Source organism: Salmo salar, chromosome 05 (genome assembly GCF_965601325.2).
Source record: "Salmo salar chromosome 05, fSalSal1, whole genome shotgun sequence".
Lineage (NCBI taxonomy): Eukaryota > Metazoa > Chordata > Actinopteri > Salmoniformes > Salmonidae > Salmo > Salmo salar.
The window spans coordinates 71630380-71650446 of record NC_138295.1 but is presented as its reverse complement, the minus strand read 5'-3'; the positions used below and the strand labels follow the sequence as shown (position 1 = coordinate 71650446).

Below are 20067 nucleotides of genomic sequence, written 5' to 3'. Positions count from 1 at the left end.
ACATGTATTTCAAAGGAGTATAATTATATAATACATTTTTATAAAAAAAACTAGTCATGGTTCCTGAGCGAGCAATATGAGATTACAAAACATGATTACAAGGTTTATAAAGTAGTTATTAAAGGTCAACTCTTTAAATTGGAATACTCATGAAGTTTTTGCCTTGGTCACCCTTTGACTTTTCTACTCTTTCAATGATCTTCTGGCATTTCCACTGATTCTTAAATCCTTTCCTTAGGCACATTGCCACAACTGGTTTGTGCGTAGGTCAGAGAGGATGGGATGGGAGAGAGATACACCGATTGGTGACTTTGAGAGAGTCCACTGTAACAAGTATTGTAGTAACTCTTCAATGTACTGCTGTTAGTGTTACAGAAACTCACAGGCCTTCCTGGGCTTGCGGTAGGATTTGGCAGACTCCTGGCAGAGGCAGCCTCCACTCAAACCCTCTCTCCTCCTCCCTGAGTGACACAAAGTAAATTGCTGTATTAGCCTGAGTACCATTCAGTTTCTGCCAACTAATTGCCATTCAAAAACATTACTATTATGGGTTGTAAGAAACAGAGTGACAAGCAGGCTAGGATTTATTTTATTATTTTTTTTAAACACAAACTACTGTATACCCTTAAAATATACATACTGGACGAATAGCAATGACTTCCTAATCACTCACCCTTACAGTCACACAGTCTGTCATGGTGTCTGTGGGGGTTGATCTGGTCTCCAACTCTCCCTGGGTCCTACACTGTACCTGTAGCTTCACTGACACCTGAATGTTGCAAATCAGTTTTAGGAATCCCTTGGTAGAGACGATGAGAGAGAGAGGTTGATCAGAATGGATATGTACAGTAAGTATTATGGATATTTTTCAATGATTGATGAGTCTGTATGATGGATGTGTCTGTATGATGGATATGTACAGTTGAAGTTGGAAGTTTACATACACCTTAGCCAAATATATTTAAACTCAGTTTTTTATAATTCCTGACATCTAATCCTAGTAAAAATGACCTGTCTTAGGTCAGTTAGGAAACCACTTTATTTTAAGAATGTGAAATGTCAGAATAATAGTAGAGAGAATGATTTATTTCAGCTTTTATTTCTTTCATCACATTCCCAGTGGGTCAGAAGTTTACATACACTCAATTAGTATTTGGGTAGCATCGTGTATAAATTGTTTAACTTGGGTCAAACGTTTCAGGTTTCCACTGTTATGTCCGTCGTTCAATGAAGACCAAGGTGCAGCTGTCACGGCTGTCGTATGAAAGAGATCAAGGCGCAGCGTGCGTATCATTCCACATCTTTATTTCTATGTGAAACTATGCAAGACAGACAATAAACTATAAACAAAAACAACAAACCATGACGAAGAGGTGCTACATGCATAAACTCAAAATAATCTCCCACAAACACTAGTGGGAAAAACAACAACTTAAATATGATCCCCAATTAGAGACAACGATGACCAGCTGCCTCAAATTGGGAATCATACGAAAACCCCAACCTAGAAAAAAGAACGTAGAACACAACATAGAAAATGTAAACTAGACAAAAAACCCAACATAGAAAAAAGAACCTAGAACACAACATAGAAATTTAAACTAGGCAAAAACCCCAACATAGAAAAAAGAAACTAGAACCAAACATAGAAATAAATAAACTAGACAAAACCCCCCAGTCACACCCTGACCTACTCTACCATAGAAAAATACAAGCTCTCTATGGTCAGGACGTGACAGCAGCGTGGTAGGCGTACATTTTCTTTAATTTTAAATGTACCACCAAAAAACAATAAACAATACAACGAACGTAAAGCTAGGAGAGCAAACACATGCAACACAAAAGACAAGATCCCACAACTGAAGGTGGGAAAAAGGGCTGCCTAAGTATGATCCCCAATCAGAGACAACGATAGACAGCTGCCTCTGATTGGGAACAATACTCTGCCAACAAAGAAATATAAACATAGATTTCCCACCCTAGTCACACCCTGACCTACCAAATAGACAATTTAAAGGATCTCTAAGGTCAGGGCGTGACATCCACAAGCTTCCCAAAATAAGTTGGGTGAATTTTGGCCCATTCCTCCTGACAGAGCTGGTGTAACTTAGTCAGGTTTGTAGGCCTCCTTGCTAGAGGTCGACCGATTAATTAGGGCTGATTTCAAGTTTTCATAACAATCGGTAATCGGTATTTTTGGACACCGATTTGCCAATTTTTTAATTTTTCATTTAACTAGGCAAGTCAGTTAAGAACACATTCTTACTTTCAATGACGGCCTAGGAACGGTGGGTTAACTGCCTTGTTCAGGGGCAGAATGACAGATTTTTACCTTGTCAGCTCGGGGATTTGTTTTTGCAACCTTCCGGTTACTAGTCCAATGCTCTAACCACCTGCCTTACATTGCACTCCACGAGGAGCCTGCGTGGCAGGCTGACTACCTGTTACGCGAGGGCAGCAAGAAGCCAAGGTAAGTTGCTAGCTAGCATTAAACTTATCTTATAAAAAACAATCAATCTTAACATAATCACTAGTTAACTACACATGGTTGATGATATTACTAGTTTATCTAGCGTGTCCAGCGTTGCATATAATCGATGCGGTGCCTGTTAATTTCTCATTGAATCACAGCCTACTTCGACAAACGGGTGATGATTTAACAAGCGCATTTGCGAAAAAAGCACTGTCGTTGCACCAATGCACCTAACCATAAACATCAATGCCTTTCTTTATGCCTTTCTTTAAAATCAATACACAAGTATATATATAACTAGGGAAATTGTGTCACTTCTCTTGCGTTCCGTGCAAGCAGTCAGGGTATATGCAGCAGTTTGGGCCGCCTGGCTCATTGCGAACTGTGTGAAATCCATTTATTCCTAACAAAGGCCTTAATTAATTTGCCAGAATTGTACATAATTATGACATAACATTGAAGGTTGTACAATGTAACAGCAATATTTAGACCTAGGGATGCCATCCATTAAATAAAATACGGAACGGTTCCGTATTTCACTGAAAGAATAAACGTTTTGTTTTCTAAATGATAGTTTCCAATTTCGACCATTTTAATGACCAAAGGCTCGTATTTCTGTGTGTTATAATGTTATAATTAAGTCTATGATTTGATAGAGCAGTCTGACTGAGCGATGGTAGGCACCAGCAGGCTCGTAAGCATTCATTCAAACAGCACTTTCGTGCGTTTGCCAGCAGCTCTTCGCAATGCTTCAAGCATTGTGCTGCTTATGACTTCAAGCCTATCAACTCCCGAGATTAGGCTGATGTAACCGATGTGAAATGGTTAGCTAGTTAGCGGGGTGCGCGCTAATAGCGTTTCAAACGTCACTCGCTCTGAGACTTGGAGTAGTTGTTCCCCTTGCTCTGCATGGGTAACGCTGCTTCGAGGGTTGCTGTTGTCGATGTGTTCCTGGTTCGAGCCCAGGTTGGAGCGAGGAGAGGGACGGAAGTTATACTGTTACACTGGCAATACTAAAATGCCTATAAGAACAACCAATAGTCAAAGGTATTTGAAATACAAATTGTATAGAGAGAAATAGTCCTATAATTCCTATAATAACTACAACCTAAAACTTCTTACCTGGGAATATTGAAGGCTCATGTTAAAAGGAACCACCAGCTTTCATGTTCTCATGTTCTGAGCAAGGAACTTAAATGTTAGCTTTTTTACATGGCACATATTGCACTTTTACTTTCTTCTCCAACACTTTGTTTTTGCATTATTTAAACCAAATTGAACATGTTTCATTATTTACTTGAGGCTAAAAAGATTTTATTGATGTATTATATTAAGTTAAAATAAGTGTTCATTCAGTATTGCTGTAATTGTCATTAATACAAATAAAAAAATAAAAAAAAATCGGCAGATTAATCGGTATCCGCTTTTTTCGGTTAACCTCTTACATCTAGACGTTCCGCTAGCGGAACACCTGCTCCAATATCCAATGATAGGCGTGGCGCGAATTACAAATTCCTCAAAAATACAAAAACTTCAATTTTTCAAACATATGACTATTTCACAGCATTTTAAAGACAAGACTCTCCTTTATCTAACCACACTGTCCGATTTCAAAAAGGCTTGACAGCAAAAGCAAGACATTAGATTATGTCAGGAGAGTACCCAGCCAGAAATAATCAGACACCCATTTTTCAAGCTAGCATATAATGTCACAAAAACCCAGAAGACAGCTAAATGCAGCACTAACCTTTGATGATCTTCATCAGATGACACACCTAGGACATTATGTTATACAATACATGCATGTTTTGTTCAATCAAGTTCATATTTATATCAAAAAATAGCTTTTTACATTAGCATGTGACGTTCAGAACTAGCATACTTCCGGGGAATTTACTAACAATTTACTAAATTACTCACGATAAACGTTCACAAAAAGCATAACAATTATTTTAAGAATTATATATACAGAACTCCTCTATGCACTCGATATGTCCTTATTTTAAAATAGCTTTTTGGTGAAAGCACATTTTGCAATATTCTAAGTACATAGCCCAGCCATCACGGGCTAGCTATTTAGACACCCGGCAAGTTTAGCCTTCACCAAAATCAGATTTACTATAACAAAAATGTTATTACCTTTGCTGTCTTCGTCAGAATGCACTCCCAGGACTGCTACTTCAATAACAAATGTTGGTTTGGTCCAAAATAATCCATCGTTATATCCGAATAGCGGCGTTTTGTTCGTGCGTTCCAGAAACTATCCGAAATGGTAAATCAGGCGCAATTCGTGACAAAAAATGTCTAGATATTCCATTACCGTACTTCGAAGCATGTCAACCGCTGTTTAAAATCAATTTTTATGCAATTTATCTCGTAAAAAAGCGATAATATTCCGACCGGGAATCTCCTTTTCGGCAAACAGAGGAAAAATCACAAAGACGGGGGCGGCCAGTGCACGCGCCTAAGCCCACAGTCCCTTGATCGGCCACTTGAGAAAGGCGATAATGTGTTTCAGCCTGGGGCTGGAATGACGACATTCAGGTTTTTCCCGGGCTCTGAGAGCCTATGGAAGACGTAGGAAGTGTCACGTTAGAGCAGAGATCCTTTGTAATAGATAGAGATGGCAAAGAAGTTCAAGAAATGGTCAGACAGGCCACTTCCTGTAAAGGAATCTCTCAGGTTTTGACCTGCCATTTGAGTTCTGTTATACTCACAGACACCATTCAAACAGTTTTAGAAACTTTGGAGTGTTTTCTATCCAAAGCAAATAATTATATGCATATTCTAGTTACTGGGCAGGAGTAGTAACCAGATTAAATCGGGTACGTTTTTTATCCAGCCGTAAAAATACTGCCCCCTAGCCATAACAGGTTAACCAATAAATCGGTATCGGCGTTGAAAAATCATAATCGGTCGACCTCTTCTCCTTGCTCGCACACGCTTTTTCAGTTCTGCCCACAAATTTTCTATAGGATTGACGTCAGGGCTTTGTGATGGCCACTCCATTTTACATTTACATTTTAGTCATTTAGCAGACGCTCTTATCCAGAGCGACTTACAGTAGTGAATGCATACATTTCATACATATTCTTTTTTTTGTTTCTGACTTTGTTGTCCTTAAGCCATTTTGCCACAACTTTGGAAGTATAAGGTGAGGGTGCTGTGGAGTGGTTGAAAAACGAGTTTTAATGACTCCAACCTAAGTGTATGTAAACTTCAGACTTCAACTGTATGTAATCAAATCAAATCAGATTTCACAACATACCCAATACACACAAATCTAAGTAAAGGGATGGAATTAAGAATATATAAATATATGGACGAGCAATGTCAGCACGGCATAGACCAAGCTACAGTAGAATAGTATAGGATACAGTATATACATATGAGATGAGTAAGGCAAGATATGTAAACTATTTAAGTGACTAGTGTTCCATTTATTAAAGTAGCCAGTGATGTGGGTTGACCATTTCAGTTTGTCAGTGATAAGTACGCCGAGGAACTTGAAACTTTCCACCTTCTCCACTGCAGTCCCGTCAATGTGGATAGTGGGGTGCTTCCTCTGCTGTTTCCTGAAGTCCACAATTATCTCCTTTGTTTTGTTGACGTTGAGTGAGAGGTTATTTTCCTGGCACCACACTCCCAGCGCCCTCACCTCCTCACTGTAGGCTGTCTCGTCGTTGTTGGTAATCAAGCCTACTACTGTTGTGTCATCTGTAAACTTGATTGAGTTGGAAGCGTGACTGGCCACGCAGTCATGGGTGAATAGGGACTTACATGAGGGGTCTGAGCACGCACCCTTGTGGGGCCCCAGTGTTGAGGATCAGTGGAGGTGTCGTTTCCTACCCTCACCACCTGGGGGCGGCTCGTCAGGAAGGCCAGGACCCATTTGCACAGGGAGGGGTTCAGACCCAGGGCCTCGAGCTTAATGATGAGCTTGGAGGGTACTATGGTGTTGAATGCTGAGCTGTACTCAGTGAACAGCATTCTTACATAGGTATTCCTCTTGTCCAGATGGGATAGGGCAGTGTGATGGTGATTGCATCGTCTGTGGACCTATTGGGGCGGTAAGCAAATTGAAGTGGGTCTAGGGTGACAGGTAAGGTGGAGGTGATATGGTCCTTGACTAGTCTCGCAAAGCACTTCATGATGACTGAAGTGAATGCTACGGGGCAATAGTCATTTAGTTCAGTTACCTTTGCCTTCTTGGGCACAGGAACAATGGTGGCCATCTTGAAGCATGTGGGGACAGCAGACTGGGATAGGGAAAGATTGAATATGTGCCAGCTGATTGAATATGCCAGCTGGTCTGCGCATGCTCTGAGGACGCGGCTAGAGATGTCGTTTGGGCTAGCAGCCCTGCGAGGGTTAACACGTTTAAATGTCTTACGTCGGCCAGAAGAGAGCCCACAGTCCTTGGTAGCGGATCACGTCAGTGGCACTGTATTATCATCAAAGAGGAAAAAGAAGGTGTTTAGCTTGTCTGGAAGCAAGACGTCGGTGTCCGCGACGTGGATGTTTTTCCTTTTGTAGTCCGTGATTGTCTATAGACTCTGCCACATACGTCTCGTGTCTGAGCCGTAGAATTGCGACTCCATTGCCTCTATACTGACGTTTCGCCTGTTTGATTGCCTTGAAGAGGGAATGACTACTCTGTTTATATTCTGAGTCTGAGATGAAATCGGCCATGTTGTATGAAGCGCGTGGCCCTACCTAAACCAACACCTGCCTTGTGGCTTGTGTTATATACGCCAAGAGTTTTGGAAAGAGTGGACGTTGGCCAAAACAACACCTCATAGTGTTACTGATGAGTGAAGCCAGCCTGACAGGAGGATGAGGGCCCTTTATGATACTGACCTGTGATAGACACTATGACAAAACACTCTTCTGCCTTCATGGCTTATGTTCAATAAATATACCTTCTTTGAGAGCAAACTAACAAATAATGTTCATTAAATAGAATGTTCACCTGAAGACTTGAAGGCCGCTTGAAACTGTTAGCCAGACGCTGTGATTGTGTTTCCTTGGCAAACATTAAGACAATGATCAAATGTTCCTCTAGCAAAACAATGAGGAAATTAAAGCATCATTGATCTGATAGGTCAATATGCTGCCCAGATCATCATTCAAGCGATTAGAGCAAACTAAAATGACAGTGTGTGTGTGTGAAAGGGTTAGAGAAGTTCTGTTTGCACCTAGTCAAATCTCACATCGACTATCATAGGACATGAACATTTTTTCACAGCATAACGGTTTGGTGCTTGCTGGATTCCACTAATCAGTCACGGTATTGGGCTCCACACCGCTACGCTGGATTGGCTGGATCATTCAACCCCATGTCGATGATATCTCTGAAGACCAACTTAAAAACAGATATTTACACTTGGTCTCTTGAGCTTCCATTTTGTGACATGTTAGAAGCTGTAAGGTGGAACTGGTAAACAATACTTCTTGACAACTGACACTGCCAACTAACCATACAAAGGAGTGGGTCCAATGTCTCATCACAGTACTGTGTGTCACTAGACGGCTCTCGTGGTTCTCTGCTCAGACATAACTCAAGGTACAATATCTTGGATGTGCTCAGAACATCACACGCAGGTATAAAACTGTTTGGTCATCCCATTTCAATACATCTCACCATTATTGTGTTCCATTGTGTACTCTGTTGGAATCGGCTAACCTTTGAACATTGAGATATTAAATAAATGATAGAGAAGAATCCTTGAATAGAAAGAGTCTGTAGAAAGCCAGAAGGCTTTGGAATGTGTTTGATGGAGGAGAGGAGAGCGACGTGTTGATATAGGGAAGACAGATGGACATCTGTGGATTAGGTGAAGGAGGGGTTGAGGTCAGGAGGTGAGGTCAGTTCCCCTTAAGGGAGTAATCAGGGTTTAGTATCTGGTTACCTTCTTCCTGTTGGGCTAAAACTATAAGGAATGGAGAGTGGGAGTGTCTTAAGTAGGATGTATATTACAGCTGTCTGATTACAGCTGATTTAAAAACTTTTCTTTGCAGAGCCATTGTGCAGACACACTCAATTGGTTGGAAGCTGCAAACAAAGAAGCAATGTCCATAGTGTAAGCTTTCATTGGTTTTAATGCATTGCATTTTGACATCACATATTCAGATTTTCCACAATCAACATTCAAGATACAGAGGCAGGTAGGACTACACAGGCAGTATATACAAACAGTCAAAGCAGCCTTTTATAGGGAGTCTTGGGTCTCGTGGGGTGACTGCCTTTGAATAAAGAGTATAAGCTAGCTACAGCACGTCCATACACACTGACTACAGTATCATACCATATCCAAGCCAAATACCCACCAGTCTCTGAGCTACTTTGAAATGACCTCATCATTCACTCCAAATACACCATACCCTTCCCTTTCATTCTCCATATGTGTGCAGCCAAAATAAGACATTCAGGGTAAATCTTCACAAGAAACAAAAAGTTAAGGTGGTAAACAGATACCGGAAACAAGTAATGCTTTAACAGTGGAGCCAACTGGCCAAGTGACGCCTTGTTGCACCGTCACCGTAAATGGTCTCTGTGTCTAAACACATGACACCATTAAAGAGATTTTAAATGAAACTATTAGTAACCAATCAGATCACTAGGACTGTATATGTTTTCAAAGTGAAGAGAAAAAGACAGGAAATGCGGTTATTTGACAGAGGAAACAAAACAAACCTTTAGTATGGTAGCTTTTCAGATTCTCCTAACCTTTCTGTGGGGAAGCTCTTATAATGTATCTATCAGCCAGAGGAGAGAGATCCTGGCATATTGTTCATCATATCCACCATACAGCATGAAACTAAAGAGAAGGATAATCTCTCAAATCAGCTCAATCAAATCTCAGTTGGTGATAAGAGGTCAAATCTGACTAGCAACACAGATGTTTGAACTTATTAGTGCTTAGTGGTCCTCTACTCTGCCATTTTGGTGGTAAGTTGCAGTATGGTCCCATAGAATGGAGTAGTGCAGTGGTTACCAACCCTGGTTCTGGACAGCCTTTTTAGTGCGGCCTTTTCTTCCAGCCCAGCATTCAAAACATTCAACTAATCAAGGACTAGATCATTATTTGAATCATGGGTTGGAACAAAAGGCTGTACTAAAATACTAAAAAGTGTTCTTAAAGTAGTGAATGTGCTAAAAGGCTGTACTCTTGTGGCTCTCCAGGACCAGGGTTTTTACCTCTGATGTAGTGAGTGGGTCATTGGCCATCAGTTCTCCATCAGTTGGTCTTTGGCCTTCAGTTTTCAGCCTGTTTCTCCAGCAGGCTCTTGAGGTGGGCGTGTAGCGGCTGGCACACAGCCTGGTAGCCCTGAGGGGTGAGGTGGAGGTAGTCATATAGGTCCTGGTGGGAGATGCTGCCGTCCGAGTGCACAAAGCCGGGGTCCACGTTGAGAAGGGAGGTGTGGGGGAGAGAGGACACAGCCTCCTGAACCAGCTTGTTGACCTGGGCGTTCCTCTCCCGCAGGGGGTTGGGCATCTTACCCCTGGGCAGCACTCCCTGTGGTTGCAAACATACATGATAGCACAGGAGGCTGCTGAGGGGAGAAGAGCTCACAAATGTCCGGAATGGAGCAAATGGAATGGCATCAAACACCTGAAAACCATTGGTGTGATACCATTCCACTGATTCAGCTCCAGCCATTACCACAAGCCCCTTCTCCCCAATTAAGGTCCCACCAACCTCCTGTGCATTATAGTCACTAGATGGCCATGCTAGAAAGGACAAACGTGACAATATGGTTAGCGATGATAATGGAGTCCATAAAGTACGCAGTTCATAATTTAAGTTTGGGTTATCAAAAAGGTTAAAGGTAGTAAAGGGGATTTTCCAGGTGAACAAAAGGGAGAGCAGTCAATCATATTAATCTAAATCAGTTTATTACAAGAATTCAAGGAGAACATCTCCAGAAAAGAAGTCAAGAGAAATGTCTAACGAATCTCTCTTAGAAGGCGCTTATATTTTTTATTTCACCTTTATTTAACCAGGTAGGCTAGTGGAGAACAAGTTCTCATTTACAACTGTGATCTGGCCAAGATAAAGCAATGCAGTTCGACACAAACAACAACACAGAGTAACACATGGAATAAACAAACATAAAGTCAATAATACAGTAGAAAAAAAAGAAGTATATATACAGTGTGTGCAAATGAGGTAAGATAAGGCAGGTTAGGCTATAAAATAGGCCATAGTGGTGAGGTAATTACGACCTAGCAATTAACCTGCAGTATTGACACGGCCGGATAAAAAACGTACCCGATTTAATCTGGTTACTACTCCTGCCCAGTAACTAGAATATGCATATATTTATTGGCTTTGGATAGAAAACACCCTAAAGTTTCTAAAACTGTTTGAATGGTGTCTGTGAGTATAACAGAACTCATATGGCAGGCAAAAACCTGAGAAGATTCCAAACAGGAAGCGCCCTCTCTGACAAGTTGTTGTTCATCTTGGCTCTTTTTATTGAAGACTGAGGATCTTTGCCGTAACGTGACACTTCCTACGGCTCCCATAGGCTCTCAGAACCCGGGAAAAAGCTGAATGATATCGAGGCAGCCTCTGGCTGAAACACATTATCGCGTTTGGATAGTGTCTGGTCAGAGTACTCTGAGACTCACGCTCGTGCACGAGGGCACGAGATGTATTTATTTTCTCTCTCTTTGTACGTATACAGGCTTTCCCGGTCGGAATATTATCACTTTTTTACGAGAAAAATGGCATAAAAATGGATTTTAAACAGCGGTTGACATGCTCGAAGTACGGCAATGGAATATTTAGAGATGTTTTGTCACGAAATGCGCCATGCTCGTCACCCTTATTTACCCTTTCGGATAGTGTCTTGAACGCACGAACAAAACGCCGCTATTTGGATATTACAATGGATTATTTGGGACCAAACCAACATTTGTTATTGAAGTAGAAGTCCTGGGAGTGCATTCTGACGAAGAACAGCAAAGGTAATAACATTTTTCTTATAGTAAATCTGACTTTGGTGAGTGCTAAACTTGCTGGGTGTCTAAATAGCTAGCCCTGTGATGCCGGGCTATCTACTGAGAATATTGCAAAATGTGCTTTCACCGAAAAGCTATTTCAAAATCGGACATATCGAGTGCATAGAGGAGTTCTGTATCTATAATTCTTAAAATAATTGTTATGTTTTTTGTGAACGTTTATCGTGAGTAATTTAGTAAATTCACCGGGGGGTATGCTAGTTCTGAACGTCACATGCTAATGTAAAAAGCTGGTTTTTGATATAAATATGAACTTGATTGAACAAAACATGCATGTATTGTATAACATAATGTCCTCGGTGTGTCATCTGATGAAGATCATCAAAGGTTAGTGCTGCATTTAGCTGTGGTTTGGGTTTATGTGACATTAAATGCTAGCTTGAAAAATGGGTGTCTGATTATTTCTGGATGGGTACTCTGCTGACATAATCTAATGTTTTGCTTTCGTTGTAAAGCCTTTTTGAAATCGGACAGTGTGGTTAGATAAACGAGAGTCTTGTCTTTAAAATGCTGTAAAATAGTCATATGTTTGAGAAATTGAAGTAATAGCATTTCTAAGGTATTTGAATAACACGCCACAGGATTCCACTGGCTGTTACGTAGGTGGGACGATTTCGTCCCACCGACCCTAGAGAGGTTAACAAACAGATCATTTTGAATCCCACCGTACCTTCTCCGCTATGCAATCTTGCTTCCGAGCTGGTCGTGGATGCACTTCAGCTACGCTCAAGGTCCTAAACGATATCAAAACTGTCATCGATAAGAGACAATACTGTGCAGCAGTGTTCTTCGACCTGGCCAAGGCTTTCGACTCTGTCAATCACCACATCCTCATCGGCAGACTCAACAGCCTTGGTTTCTCAAATGACTACCTCGCTGGTTCACCAACTACTTCTCAGACAGAGTTCAGTGTCAAATCGGATGGCCTGTTGTCCGGACCTCTGGCAGGCTCTATGGGGGTGCCACAGGGTTCAATTCTCGGGCCAACTCTCTTCTCTGTATACATCAATGATGTCGCTCTTGCTGCTGGTGATTCTCTGATCCACCTCTACGCAGACGACACCAGTCTGTATACTTCTGGCCCTTCTTTGGACACTGTGCTAAGTAACCTCCAGACAAGCTTCAATGCCATACAACTCTCCTTCTGTGGCCTCCAACTGTTCTTAAATGCAAGTAAAACTAAATGCATGCTCTTCAACCGATCGCTCCCCGCACCTGCCCGCCCATCCAGCATCACTACTCTGGAGGGTTCTGACCTAGAATATGTGGACAACTACAAATACCTAGGTGTCTGTTTAGACTGTAAACTCTCCTTCCAGACGCACATTAACCATCTCCAATCCAAAATTAAATCTAGAATCGGCTTCCTATTTCGCAACAAAGCATCCTTCACTCATGCTGCCAAACACCCTCGTAAAACTGACTATCCTACCGATCCTCGACTTCGGCGATATCATTTACAAAATAGCCTTCAACACTCTACAAATTGGAAGCAGTCTATCACAGTGCCATCCGTTTTGTCACCAAAGCCCCATATACTACCCACCACTGCGACCTGTATGCACTCGTTGGCTGGCGCTCGCTCCATACTCGTCGCCAAACCCACTGGCTCCAGGTCATCTACAAGGCTTTGTTAGGTAAAGCCCCGCCTTATCTCAGTTCACTGGTCACCATAGCAGCACCCACCAGCAGCACGCGCTTCAGCCGGTATATTTCACTGGTCATCCCCAAAGCCAATTCCCCCTTTGGCCGCCTTTCCTTCCAGTTCTCTGCTGCCAATGACTGGATCGAACTGCAAAAGTCGCTGAAGCTGGAGTCTCTTATCTCCCTCACTAACTTCAAGGACCAGCTGTGAGAGCAGCTCACAGATCATTGCACCTGAAAGACCTTAGAAAGGCAGGGTAGGATAGATATAGGTCTGTAGCAGTTTGGGTCTAGAGTGTCTCCCCCTTTGAAGAGGGGGATGACCGCGGCAGCTTTCCAATCTTTGGGGATCTCAGACGATACGAAAGAGAGATTGAACAAGCTAGTAATAGGGGTTGCAACAATTGCAGCAGATAATTTTAGAAAGAGAGGGTCCAGATTGTCTAGACCGGCTGATTTGTAGGGGGCCAGATTTTGCAACTCTTTTAGAACATCAGCTATCTGGATTTGGGTGAAGGAGAAATGGAGGAGGCTTGGGCGAGTTGGAGTGGGGGGTGCAGGGCAGTTGACCGGGATAGGAGTAGCCAGGTGGAAAGCATGGCCAGCCGTAGAAAAATGCTTATTGAAATTCTCAATTAACGTGGCTTTATCAGTGGTGACAGTGTTTCCTAGCCTCAGTGCAGTGGGCAGCTGGGAGGAGGTGCTCTTATTCTCCATGGACTTTACAGTGTTCCAGAACTTTTTGGAGTTTGTGCTACAGGATGCAAATTTCTGTTTGAAAAAGCTAGCCTTTCCTTTCCTAACTGCCTGTGTATATTAGTTCCTAAGTTCCCTGAAAAGTTGCATATCGCGGGGGCTATTTGATGCGAATGCAGTATACCACAGGATGTTTTTGTGCTGGTCAAGGGCAGTCAGTTCTGGAGTGAACCAAGGGCTATATCTGTTCCAGATTCAATTTGTTTTGAATGGGGCATGCTTATTTAAGATGGTGAGGAAGGCACTTTTAAAGAATAACCAGGCATCCTCTACTGACGGGATGAGGTCAATATCCTTCCAGGATACCCGGGCCAGGCCTACTCACTGAAGTGTTTTAGGGAGTATTTGACAGTGATGAGGGGTGGTCGTTTGACCGCAGACCCATTATCGGTGCAGGCAATAAGGCAGTGATCGCTGAGATCTTGGTTGAAGACAGCAGAGGTGTATTTGGAGGGCAAGTTGGTTAGGATGATATCTATGAGGGTGCCCGTGTTTATGGATTTGGGGTTGTACCTGGTAGGTTCATTGATAGATCATTTGTGTGAGATTGAGGGCATCAAGCTTAGATTGTAGGATGGCCGAGGTGTTAAGCATGTCCCAGCTTAGGTCATCTAGCAGCACGAGCTCTGAAGATAGATGGGGGGCAATAAATTCACATATGGTGTCCAAGGCACAGCTGGGGGCAGAAGGTGGTCTATAACAAGTGGCAACAGTGAGAGACTTGTTTCTGGAAAGGTGGATTTTTAGAAGTAGAAGCTCAAATTGTTTGGGCACAGACCTGGATAGTATGACAGAACTCTGCAGGCTGTCTCTGCAGTAGATTGCCACTCCGCCCCCTTTGGCAGTTCTATCTTGTCGGAAAATGTTATAGTTAGGGATGGAAATTTCAGGGTTTTTGGTGGTCTTCCCAAGCCAGGATTCAGACACGGCTAGGATATCCGGGTTGGCAGAGTGTGCTAAGGCAGTGAATAAAACTAACTTGGGGGGGGGAGGCTTCTAATGTTAACATGCATGAGGCTTTTACGGTTACATAAGTCAACAAATGAGAGCGCCTGGGGAATGGGAGTGGAGCTAAGCACTGCTGGGCCTGGATTAACCTCTACATCACCAGAGGATGAATAGGATAAGGGTATGGATAAAGGCTATAAGAACTGGTCGTCTAGTACGTTCGGAACAGAGAGTAAACGGAGCATGTTTCTGGGCGCGATAGAATAGATTCAAGGCATAACATACAGACAAAGGTATGGTAGGATGTGAATACAGTGGAGGTAAACCTAGGCATAGAGTGACGATGAGAGAGATATTGTCTCTAGGAACATCATTTAAACCAAGTGATGTCACTGCATGTGTGGGAGGTGGAACTGAAGGTTTAGCTAAGGCATATTGAGCAGGGCTAGAGGCTCTACAGTGAAATAAGACAATCACTAACCAGAAGAGCAATGGACAAGGCATATTTACATTAGGGAGAGGCATGCATAGCCGAGTGATCATAGGGGTCCAGTGAGTAGTTAAGCTGGCTGGAGATACGGCGATTCAGACAGCCAGCGGGCCGGGGCTAGCAAGCTAGCAGAAGGGCCTTAGAGGTACGTCGCGACAGAAGAAGTCTGTTGTAGCCTCCTCATGCGGAGCCTTGCCGTGATGGATTAGTAGGGTTCCGTGTAGTAAAGGTACCCAGTTCAATTGGAAAAATAGGTATAGTGGCCCAAGAAAATTGGCCGATGGACCTATTCAGCTAACAGTCCGATATGCTCTAGACAGCTATGCTCTAGACAGCTAGCAGATGGGCATTCAGGGGACGTCGCGACGGAGGGGCCTGTTGCAAAAAGAACCCTCGGGCAGATTACATCGGAAGTCCAGTCGTGATGGATTAGCAGGGCTTCGTGTAGTGAAAGAGTTCCAGGCCAATTGGCAAAATAGGTATTGTAGCCCAATGAGTGGCTGATGGACCTCTTCAGCTAGCCGGGAGATGGGCCTAGCATGGGAAAGCTCCAGGCTAATTGGTGCTTGCTTCGGGACAGAGACATTAGCCAGGAGTAGCAACTCGGATTGCAGCTAGCTAGCTGCGATGATCCAGGTGAAAAGGTTCAGAGCTTGCGGTAGGAATCCGGGGATATGGAGAGAAAATAAGTCCGGTATGCTCTGGTTTGAATCGTGTTCAAACTGGCGCAAACTGGTGCAAACTGGCGAGAGATTTCCGAGCTAGAGGTTAGCTGATATCCGCTAGCAGTGGTTAGCTGACTACTACCTAGTAGCTAGTTAGCTGGCTAGCTTCTATTGGGGGATTCTGGTTCGAAAGTAAAGAAAAATACTTTTAAAAAATGCAGATCACACCACATTGGGTGAGGCGGGTTGCAGGAGAGTATATTGAAGTTGAGGTTTAGGAAAAATATTGAAAAGATATGCAAGAAAAAAGATATATACATGGGACATGAGACAAGACTAGGACAAAGACATCTGACTGCTACGCCATCTTGGAATCTTGGAATATATTAATCCCACAGCACTGAGTGTTGACTAAACACCAGCCCAAAGGAAGTCACAACATCAGCGGCTACAGAATCAGAGTGTCACAGATACAGTTGAAGTCGGAAGTTAACATACACTTAGGTTGGTGTCATTAAAACCCGTTTTTCAACCACTCCACAAATTTCTTGTTAACAAACTACAGTTTTGGCAAGTTGGTTAGGACATCTACTTTGTGCATGACAAGTCATTTTTCCAACAATTGTTTACAGTCAAATTATTTCACTGTATCACAATTCCAGTGGGTCAGAAGTTAACATACACTAAGTTGACTGTGCCTTTAAACAGCTTGGAAAAATCCAGAAAATGATGTCATGGCTTTAGAAGCTTCTGATAGGCTAATTGACATAATTTGAGTCAAATGGAGGTGTACCTGTGGATGTATTTCAAGGCCTACCTTCAAACTCAGTGCCACTTTGCTTGATATCATGGGAAAATCAAAAAAGAAATCAGCCAAGACCTCAGAAAACAAATTGTAGGCCTCCACAAGTCTGGGCCATCCTTGGGAGCAATTTCCAAACGCCTGAAGGTACCACGTTCATCTGTACAAACAATAGTACTCAAGTATAAACACCATGGGACCACGCAGCCGTCATTACCGCTCAGGAAGGAGACGGTTTCTGTCTCCTAGAAATGAACGTATTTTGGTGCAAAAAGTGCAAATAAATCCCACCCAGAACAATAGCAAAGGACCTTGTGAAGATGCTGGAGGAAACAGGTACAAAAGTATCTATATCCACAGTAAAACAAGTCTTATATCGACATAACCTGAAAGGCCGCTCAGCAAGTTAGAAGCCACTGCTCCAAAACCACCATAAAAAAGCCAGACTACGGTTTGCAACTGCACATGAGGTCAAAGATCGTATTTTTGGAGAAATGTCCTCTGGTCTGATGAAACAAAAATAGAACTGTTTGGCCATAATGACAGTCGTTATGTTTGGAGGAAAAAGGGGGAGGCTTGTAAGTCGAAGAACACCATCCCAACCGTGAAGCACGGCAGCATCATGTTGTGGGGGTGCTTTGCTGCAGGAGGGACTGGTGCACTTCACAAAATAGATGGCATCATGAGGAAGGAAATTATGTGGATATATTGAAGAAACATCTCAAGACATCAGTCAGGAAGTTAAAGCTTGGTCGAAAATGGGTCTTCCAAATGGACAATGACCCCAAGCATACTTCCAAAGTTGTGGCAAAATGGCTTAAGGACAACAAAGTCAAGGTATTGGAGTGGCCATCACAAAGCCCTGACCTCAATCCCATAGAACATTTGTGGGTAGAACTGAAAAAGCGTGTGCGAGCCAGAAGGCCTACAAACCTGACTCAGTTACACCAGCTCTGTCAGGAGGAATGGGCCAAAATTCACCCAACTGATTTTGGGAAGCTTGTGGAAGGCTACCCGACACATTTGACCCAAGTTAAACAATTTAAAGTCAATGCTACCGAATACAAATTGAGTGTATGTAAACTTCTGACCCACTGGGAATGTGATGAAAGAAATAAAAGCTGAAATAAATCATTCTACTATTATTCTGATATTTCACATTCTTAAAATAAAGTGGTGATCCTAACCGACCTAAGATAGGGAATTTTTACTAGGATTAAATGTCAGGAATTGTGAAAAACTGAGTTTAAATGTATTTGGCTAAGGTGTATGTAAACTTCCAACTTCAACTGTACATTATCATTGTGTCCTCAGCGAAGTCTGGCAGAAAACTTTAACCAGAACATTCAACACCGGCAGACATTTGATACGGGCAGTTAAACAGGTCAAAGATAGAACATCAGTACTTAGTAACAGTAAATCAAATACAGGAAAATTATTAATCAAACATTTCCCATTAATGGTGTAAGTCACATTTGTGGTAGAAAAGAGGTAGTACAACCTACCAGTACAAGAGTGTAAGCCTTCGGCAGCTTGTCCTTGATGAGTTGGACTATGGCCATGATGCCTCCACAGATCTGTTCTGCAGTGTGACCATGATTATTGGTGCCCACCCACAGCACCACAACCTGGTGGAGGCAGAGGAAAAACATCAACTTGGTGGGCAGTTTCATTCATACCACTTGATTTAAAAGCATGTTCAATGGGTCTGTGCAGCCATTAGGGTTTAAATCTGAACAATGAGTAGTGTATGATCAACTCTAATGTAATGTACTAACATGTTGTCTGTGTGTATACATGCCTTTGGGCTGATGTGGGCCAACTCTCCATTGCTCAATCTCCACAAGACATGCTGTGTTGCATCACCTCCCACCCCAAAGTTGAGAGCGTGGAGAGGGGAAAACAAGTCTCGCCACACCTGACAAAGTACCATCAACACCATTATGTCAACTAGCATAACATAGCAGCTAACATGTGCTTTCTTCAGCAATGACAAGACTTGTAATCAGAAAATATTTCAATGTGGCAAATGATGTTAGCTTAAGTTCCAAACAACAAACGTCACCAATGTTTGCAGTCCCCTTACAGCTGTCAGGATAGAGAGATTACCTCAAACTGGTGCAAGAGCTGGACAAGAGAGTCTCCTACAAACAGGACATCAGGTTCCTTGCCCTTGCTGTTAGACACAAAGTGGTTATGCTGTATGCAGAGGGAGAGAGGAATGGAGATACCTAGTCAATGCATTCAACCCGAAATGTGTCTTCCACATTTAACCTAACCACTCTGAATCAGGACATGAGAGGAAATTGACCTTCCAAGACTATAACTGCTGCTGTTATTCTAAAATGGCAGATGTAATGTATTGGTGAGGCAAACAGCAGGATACACACCAAAGACATCCATCGCCCATCTCCCTGGGTGTCCACACCAGGAGTGGGTGTGGCGGCGGGGTTGGAGTCTCCTGAGCTCATCACTTTGTCTGTCTAGTGTCAGAAAGAATCAAAGTGAAAATCATGGCTTGGTAGATTAGAGCTGATGGATGGATGCTTATTGTATGTGAATCAATAAAGCAACTAACTATGGGTAGCTAGCTAGGTCACTACAGTAGAATAGCGCAAAACAATTCCATGTGAAATGTGTAACCCTATTCACAAATGGGCGTACACTGGCATTATGGGGCCTAATAATAATAATATATAACGAATAACGATGGCAGAAACGAATACTTTAGCACAAATAACCAAAACACGAGCTAGCTAGCTGACCATTCCTGTAGCCTGGCATATTTCAAGCCAGGCTACAGGAATAGTCAGCTAGCTATACAGTACTGTAGCTAGCTAATCATACAGTTAGCATAAAGTGCTACGAACCAATGATGCATTGGCAATGTGGTGCATCAACATACAGGCGTACAGACTTTTTCATACTAATAGGTGAGATCGCTGAATAGCTAGCAATTATTATTGTTTTACAATACCGTAATGGTGGTTCGGTCCGCCTGATGTTCCTGAAAGTATCATTTCAAGTAACTACAGAATGTACCATTGACCACTCATAGGTGAGCTACTTCAGTAAAATACCGTTTTGTTTTCAGTCTAGTAATATGTATACGCATATAAGTAGTAATGTGTATGAATACCTCCCTAAAACACGATTCTCACAGTAAATTACGGCTATCAACGTGACTGCCAAAGGGAATTATAGTTGCGGATAAAAATGTATCCTACCTCCTCATGTCTAGATTTGGACTCGTCCGGT

The 20067-nt window shown here is 42.5% G+C and overlaps 1 protein-coding gene across 6 annotated transcripts; it reads right to left on the bottom strand.

The window, feature by feature from the left end:
* Positions 1-40: 40 nt before the first annotated feature.
* Positions 41-20057, bottom strand: LOC106605558 (platelet-activating factor acetylhydrolase IB subunit alpha1). Of its 6 annotated transcripts, XR_014392390.1 has the most exons (8): positions 19787-19949; positions 19200-19288; positions 18919-19008; positions 18611-18727; positions 18315-18437; positions 674-799; positions 384-461; positions 238-252 (listed from the first exon to the last, which is right to left on the bottom strand). XR_014392390.1 is itself a non-coding variant. In XM_082975489.1 (7 exons), exons 1-7 carry the CDS (start codon positions 19827-19829, stop codon positions 441-443), a joined length of 609 nt encoding a protein of 202 aa, XP_082831615.1. In that variant the 5' UTR covers positions 19830-19949; the 3' UTR covers positions 41-440. The 6 variants fall into 6 exon arrangements, 5 of the variants coding, with proteins under 5 accessions (XP_082831615.1, XP_014056822.1, XP_014056821.1 ...); XM_082975489.1 differs by having other exon boundaries at positions 41-461; XM_014201347.3 differs by lacking the exons at positions 238-252; positions 384-461; positions 674-799; positions 19787-19949 and adding exons at positions 8558-9993; positions 20037-20057 and having other exon boundaries at positions 19200-19292.
* Positions 20058-20067: the final 10 nt, after the last annotated feature.